The sequence below is a fragment of the Apaloderma vittatum genome, unplaced genomic scaffold, assembly GCF_000703405.1.
Source record: "Apaloderma vittatum isolate BGI_N311 unplaced genomic scaffold, ASM70340v1 scaffold5150, whole genome shotgun sequence".
NCBI classification, from domain to species: Eukaryota; Metazoa; Chordata; class Aves; order Trogoniformes; family Trogonidae; genus Apaloderma; species Apaloderma vittatum.
Window position 1 is genome coordinate 14492 of NW_009694898.1, and position 1994 is coordinate 16485.

Genomic DNA, 1994 nt, shown 5'->3' on the forward strand with positions numbered 1-1994 from the left:
CTCACTGCACTTATCACAGAGTTCTGTATAAATATCGCCTCTTGCATCAACTTCACATTGGGTAAGACGCTGACGCCTAGAAAAGATTAGATTTGCCTCCAGTTTCACTACTTTTAGGAAGAACTTGAGGCTTACTTATTTACACCGTCCTCCCCAAGAAAATTTAAAATAACTGCTAGGCAGTACTTCAAAAAAATTATTTTCAGAATTCATCAGGTGCTCAGCTATGAGAATAGTAATGGCTATTGTAAAGTGTCTAGAGCCAAGAAAAATTGTCTTATCAGTATTTTAGCTAATTAATTGAAGCAAATGTTAAATAAAGTCAAAAGCAGACCATTACCGAGAGCAGACCTAACCTGCTTTTAACCTCTTTCACTGTGCTCAGTGATGTTTCCAAGCATTTGCAGTATTCCCTACATTCAGTATTCCTGTATTTATAAGTGAGCTGTAGTCACAGTAAAAGAAACAGTGAAGAATCATAAAACTTAAGTCACCCCTCGATGTAAAGCTGTGCATCCCAGGAGATCAGCTGCATCAACAGATGCTTCTTTTTCAAGTAATAAAGAAACAGCATCAATGTGCCCATATGCCACTGCAAGCATTAGTGGGGTTCTGGAAAAAACAAAAACAAAGCAGTCACAGCTATAAAAGTGACAAACTTCTTGCCAGTGCTAACCTACAGGAATTGAGAAATGAGGAAGCCCTGAGTTTCTCTCTGTTCCTACTCGCAAGCCTGTTGTTTTTACTGTACTCATCTATGTAACACCCAAGTGAAGACCTTGTGCATGAAATTATTACATGTTCAGCAACCAACTACCATGACTGAAATAGAAACAAACTCATTTGTAAGCAGTTTTCAGAGCAACGTTGTCCAAAACAATCTGTTCTCTTAATAACCTACACTTATTGTCACCTCAAGCAACACACAAGCTTTACAATAATACCTGAGTGAACAAATGTCCTTGCCAGTTAACACCAAGATGACAACACCCAAAGCATTTCTTTTGCAAATGCTGCTTAAGGGGGTGAAGGGAAATGAGCAAACTGTTCCAGCCAAAAATTGAACTGACACGTCTTACATTTTTTTTCTGAAAGAGAATTGTTCTCCTTCTGTTTTTAATTAAGACTAATACATTTTGAAATTATAGGTACACTCAGATATGTTCCAGGCATCCCAAATGAGTTTTTTAAACCATTTACATTTTCACTTTAAAAATATACTTTATTCTCCCTCTATAACTGACATTTAAGAAGTCAAATTTTTGTAGGAACATCTCAGATGCATGTGTCACCTCAAATAAACATTCTGTCCCACTGCACTATCCTAATATACCAAGTAACCCCTCCAAGAGCAATGTTTCAGAAAGGAAAGGACTCTCAACAGAAACACCTCAGGAGTTTGTTGGTTTTTATTGAATCTGGCCCTCAGCACCTATGAAGGAGTGTTTAAAGTATGAAGCAGAGACTAAGATTAATGAATAATCCTTTCCACATGGCTTAGATCAGCTGAACGTGTGCTTTGTAATCTCTGCCAGATCTATAAAGAGAAGTGCAGGAAATACAGTATTTCAAATAAATGCCTTTTCTGTGAGAAATCTGAGATGCTGTTTGAATCGTAGAGCTGAAAAAAGAAGTTGCAAAGAAAACTTACTGTCCTTTGGCATCTGTCACATCAGGGTTGTCTGCAACTTCTAGCAACAACCGTAAACAAGGTGTATGGCCGTTAATGACTACAATGAAAAAAAGTATGTTCAGTTAAAATATGTTTAATTTTGGATACATTTCCACTGGAACACTTATGGATAAGAAACACCCTTATAAACAAGGAAAATATTCCATGGTATAATAAATCAATTTCCCCACAATTTTCATTTAAGTCATGCTGATGAAATGGTGAACTGCTTTTTCCCTGGCCTCAGTAAGAAGAGGACTAGTTCTCTTACAGACAAAAATCAGAAATGGTGACTTTCACTGCTGTGAAGATTTCTACTAAA

At 36.9% G+C, this 1994-nt stretch overlaps 1 protein-coding gene across 1 annotated transcript in view; it reads right to left on the reverse strand.

Annotated features, from left to right (window-relative positions):
• LOC104273691 (serine/threonine-protein phosphatase 6 regulatory ankyrin repeat subunit B-like) overlaps positions 1 to 1730 on the reverse strand; it is a gene marked incomplete at its 5' end in the record, with an annotated part of 13266 nt that extends 11536 nt beyond the window's left edge. Inside the window, 2 exons of the mRNA XM_009869096.1 lie at positions 495 to 612; positions 1652 to 1730. Coding sequence (XP_009867398.1) covers positions 495 to 612; positions 1652 to 1730 — 197 coding nt within the window. The remainder of the gene's footprint in view (positions 1 to 494; positions 613 to 1651) is intronic.
• Positions 1731 to 1994: the final 264 nt, after the last annotated feature.